This window comes from Rhagoletis pomonella, unplaced genomic scaffold (genome assembly GCF_013731165.1).
Source record: "Rhagoletis pomonella isolate Grant_MI unplaced genomic scaffold, Rhpom_1.0 Rhpom_scaffold_00006, whole genome shotgun sequence".
Taxonomy (NCBI): Eukaryota; Metazoa; Arthropoda; class Insecta; order Diptera; family Tephritidae; genus Rhagoletis; species Rhagoletis pomonella.
Window position 1 is genome coordinate 55020791 of NW_023458560.1, and position 4056 is coordinate 55024846.

Consider the following 4056-nt stretch of genomic DNA (forward strand, 5'->3'; position numbering starts at 1 on the left):
TAGCCAGGTAGGGTTAAAGGCCTTAAGCTCTTTTAAAATGGCTTCAAGGCTTGTGGACAGCTTGAAAGCTCTTTTGAACTACCTGGGAGGCCACAAAAGCGTAACACCGTGGTGGGTTACGGGACATGAAGGGCATAAAGGCAACGAAGGGAGTAACTTGATTTTGAAACAAAAAAATTAAAAACTTAAAAAAAAATTTGGTAGGTTTTGGTTGGTTTTGGTAGGAGAAAAAATTTGTCCGTGGCAACGCCGCTAACAGTGCGCGGCGGCGATTGGATTTGGAACATGCTTTCGGTATTCACGGGACCAGAAATGAGATATTAATCAAAAGCATTTCTCAACTTCATTGAAATATGCACAATCCAATATTTAACTCACCTGAGACAGATATACTCTTACGTACATATTAATAAAAAAATCATCGAGTATATAACGCAATAAGCGACTCTGAGCTTTATGCCACCACCAAAAGTTAAATGTGGTTTTTCCGAATATTTATATTCCATCGAACTTGGACAGACCATGTCATATTAAACTTCTCTTACCTGTCGGTCAAAAGGATAGCAATTCATACAGATTAGAGACTATTTTATCTCTTTCCTCACAGTTGTTTAGGTTTAGTACGTAAATACAGTAAAGTTTTAGTAGAAGAGATTATCTGTACTTATAGTCAATAAATTGTGCTATCTTTTTGACAACTATTTATTGGCATGACTACCTGAAGGGCGATACTGAAATGGAAAAAAAGGATAAAATTTGTACCGAGTACGGCTGCTAGGCAAACGCTGACAAACTTAGCGGCAATACTGCCAGCAGCAGAGTACCAATATTCCTTTGGCGCGAAAAAGTTTGTCTCATCGGTTGTACTGAGTAGCGGCGTATGCGGCTGAATTTGGTGTTGGGGCGGCAATGCTAGCAACCTTGCTGATAGTGGTTGGCTTTTTTTTGTTTTGGTTGCTACACTCGTTGAAGATTACCGCTATCATTGTATGTACAGACAACCCACCAGTCAGACAGGCAGGCAGCCAAGCAGCCAGACAAGCAACTACCACCCGCCTATTTTGCGCTGCTTACCGCGCGTTAAAGCATTTGCCGCACGAGCACTTCGCGCCGATTGCGGTCGCAGGCTGCACGGTACAATGGCTACAGCTGGGGCTACTACTGTAGTTGCCGCATTGCCGCCACTTTTTTAATGAACGTCGTTCTATTTTTCGCTGATCTTTCGCCACTAATAGCAAGCGAACTCAACCGTCAGACTGTGGCCGCAAAAGACGCTTACAAACTACGCTTAAGTGATTGTCAAGTTGGGCTTTTAATTTATCATCCATAGACAAGACAACGCTCGAAACATACATACATACATACACATGCAGCTAGTAGCCTAAAGGTATTGGCCCAATGCACGCTTGCTTTGCTTGCTTTGCTTACTTTAGTTTGCTTTGCTTTACTTTGAAGGCTTTTATGGCCTAATGGTAGCTTTGAACGCTGTCATAGTAGTCAGCTGATTTTCAATGCGCGCAAATATACCCGCCATTCTTTGTTATGCCAGCAAGTATAATTGTGAATTTTAGTTAAAATATATGTTATTAAACAATTATTTGTTACTAAGAAAATTATTTTTTACAGATACCTTGCTTTTTTATCGTTCCGGTTTTGGTGAAGCTGCATTTGGCTGCCCCACTCACCACCCGTGTTTATAAGACGTAATATTCAATTGGAGGTAAAAGAGTTTATATTAAACAATTATTTGTTGCTAACAACATTATTTTTTTCAGATACCTTGCTTTTTATCGTTCCGGCCACCAGATTCTTTGGTTTTCGAGAAGTTGCATTTGGATGTGCCACTTCCACCCGTGTTTATAAGGCGTAATATTCAACTGGAGGTAAAAGAGTTTATATTAAACAATTATTTGTTGCTAACAACATAATTTTTTTCAGATACCTTGCTTTTTATCGTTCCGGCCACCAGATTCGTTGGTTTTCATAAAGTCTCATTTGGCAATACAAAATGTTGACTCGAAATGCTGAACAAGTTTTGAGAATTTTCCTAATTTTAGCGAAAATGCGTAAATTAAAACTGCGGCTAAAACAGAAGCGCCGATTTTGGGTTCGGAAATTGTACTTAGAGCGACACAAATATGGATTTTTTGAAAGTTCATTAAGAAACTTGGCTGCAGATGAGGAACAGTTTAACAAGACATTAAGAATGCCCTTTTCGTTATTTAATGTGCTGCACGAATTTCTGGAGGCTTCGCTGACCAAATATTCAATCAGAACACCAATATCGAGTCGCTGCAGACTATTTATAACCCTGATGTAAGAGAAAATCGGTTTTACTTAATAGTATACGTATAATTTTCCATATATGTATCTGGTTTTATTTTTTTGTTGCAGATATTTGGCTCACGGTGGCACTCGGCAATTCCACACAATAGTTCACAGGATCGGCCTGACGACTTTCAGGAAGATTACGTTGGAGACATGTATGACCATATGGGATCTGTTAGCTGACCTGTATGTGGCGACCCCGTCAGAAACGGAATGGGGACGTATTTCCAATGAGTTCAAGTCGCTGTGGAATATGCCCAACTGCGTTGGTTCCATCGACGGAAAGCACATTAATATTACCTGTCCAGCAAATTCAGGGTCGATGTACTATAATTACAAAGGCAATTATAGTATCGTGCTTTTGGCCGTATGTGATGCCAATTATACCTTTACCTGCGTTGACATCGGAGCATATGGAAGTCTAAGCGATGGCGGTGTCTACCACTTTTCAAAACTGGCAGATGCTATTGAAAATGATAGGCTCGGCCTTCCACATGATCAGCCTCTGCCAGGAGAAACCGAGCCATTTCCACATTATTTAGTAGGAGATGCAGCTTTTCCCTTACGGCGTTATTTAATGCGACCATATCCGGGTAGAGGTATTCCAGAAGAGCAAGAGTATTTCAATAAAAGACTCTCTCGTGCAAGAAGAGTTATAGAAAACGCATTTGGAATACTCACTGCCAAATGGAGAATATTGAGAACGACGTTATGCATGGCCCCGAAAAATGCAGAACAAATAGTGAAAGCTTGTATTGTCTTGCATAATTTTATTAAGCTTTCGTGTGCAAACTATGTAGCAAGCGATTTTGTTGATCGCTACGAAGAGGATGCTACCATCGCTGGCTCATGGCGAAACGAAGTAGTTCCATTGCCCTCAATAAGTAGGGTGTCATCGAACCGAGGCAGTTCAAATAATAATGATTTAAGGGATGCTCTGAAGACACATCTTTTTAACAATAAAATTTAAATAATTACTACTCACTGAATATGCTTTGTTTTTATTATTTAAGATAGAAAACAAAAATTTGAACTCACAGTATGAGGGCGCTTATTGGTAATGTTTTAAATGTCGTCACATCTTTCAGGTTTTTAAATTAATTTTTGTTCAAGGTAAGTATGGCGTTAACATAACATATATTTCATTCAGTATTTTAAGTTAAAACCATTTTAAACAGTATAGTGGTTACAAACAATATACCTTTCAGTCTTTTAATTGTTTTGTTTCTTTTTAAGGTACATACAGTGGTCAAACAAATTATAGCCCCACTATATTTGACAAGTTTTAACATATTATTTTTTAATTTTGACTTTTTTATAAAACGGGATTTTTTACACGGGCTTTGTTAAAGAATTAACTATATTTTTATGAAAAAGTTACTAAAATTAAAAAAAAAATGTTAAAACTTGTCAAATATGGTGCGACTATAATTTTTTCGACCACTGTAAATATGGCGTATTTATAAAACAAAAGTGAATTACAAACAATATACTTCTTAGTCTTTTAAGTAATATGTTTCTTTTTAAGGTACTTAAGTATTGCCTATTTATAAAACAAAAGTTGTTACAAACAGTCTACTTTTTAGTCTTTTAAATAATAGGGCTGTTCAGGATCTTGTCCATAGGATCTTGCATTTACATATTTCAGTGCATTTGTAAATTCACAACAAAATACAAACAGCTACCATGATAGCATACATAAAATTTGCACAATATCCTGAATGTGTT

General features: G+C 37.6%; 1 protein-coding gene across 1 annotated transcript; it reads left to right on the forward strand.

Moving 5' to 3' along the window:
• Window positions 1-2192: 2192 nt before the first annotated feature.
• On the forward strand, window positions 2193-3298 carry LOC118741987 (protein ALP1-like). Its single transcript, XM_036473952.1, has 2 exons — window positions 2193-2316; window positions 2395-3298. Exons 1-2 carry the CDS (start codon window positions 2207-2209, stop codon window positions 3296-3298), a joined length of 1014 nt encoding a protein of 337 aa, XP_036329845.1. The 5' UTR covers window positions 2193-2206.
• Window positions 3299-4056: the final 758 nt, after the last annotated feature.

Bases quoted from the DNA above. Each gene is read 5' to 3' on its own strand.
- LOC118741987 (XM_036473952.1), top strand. From the start codon at position 2,207: ATGCCCTTTTCGTTATTTAATGTGCTGCACGAATTTCTGGAGGCTTCG. The intron at 2,317-2,394 runs GTAAGAGAAAAT...TTTTTGTTGCAG, and splicing joins AGACTATTTATAACCCTGAT to ATATTTGGCTCACGGTGGCA.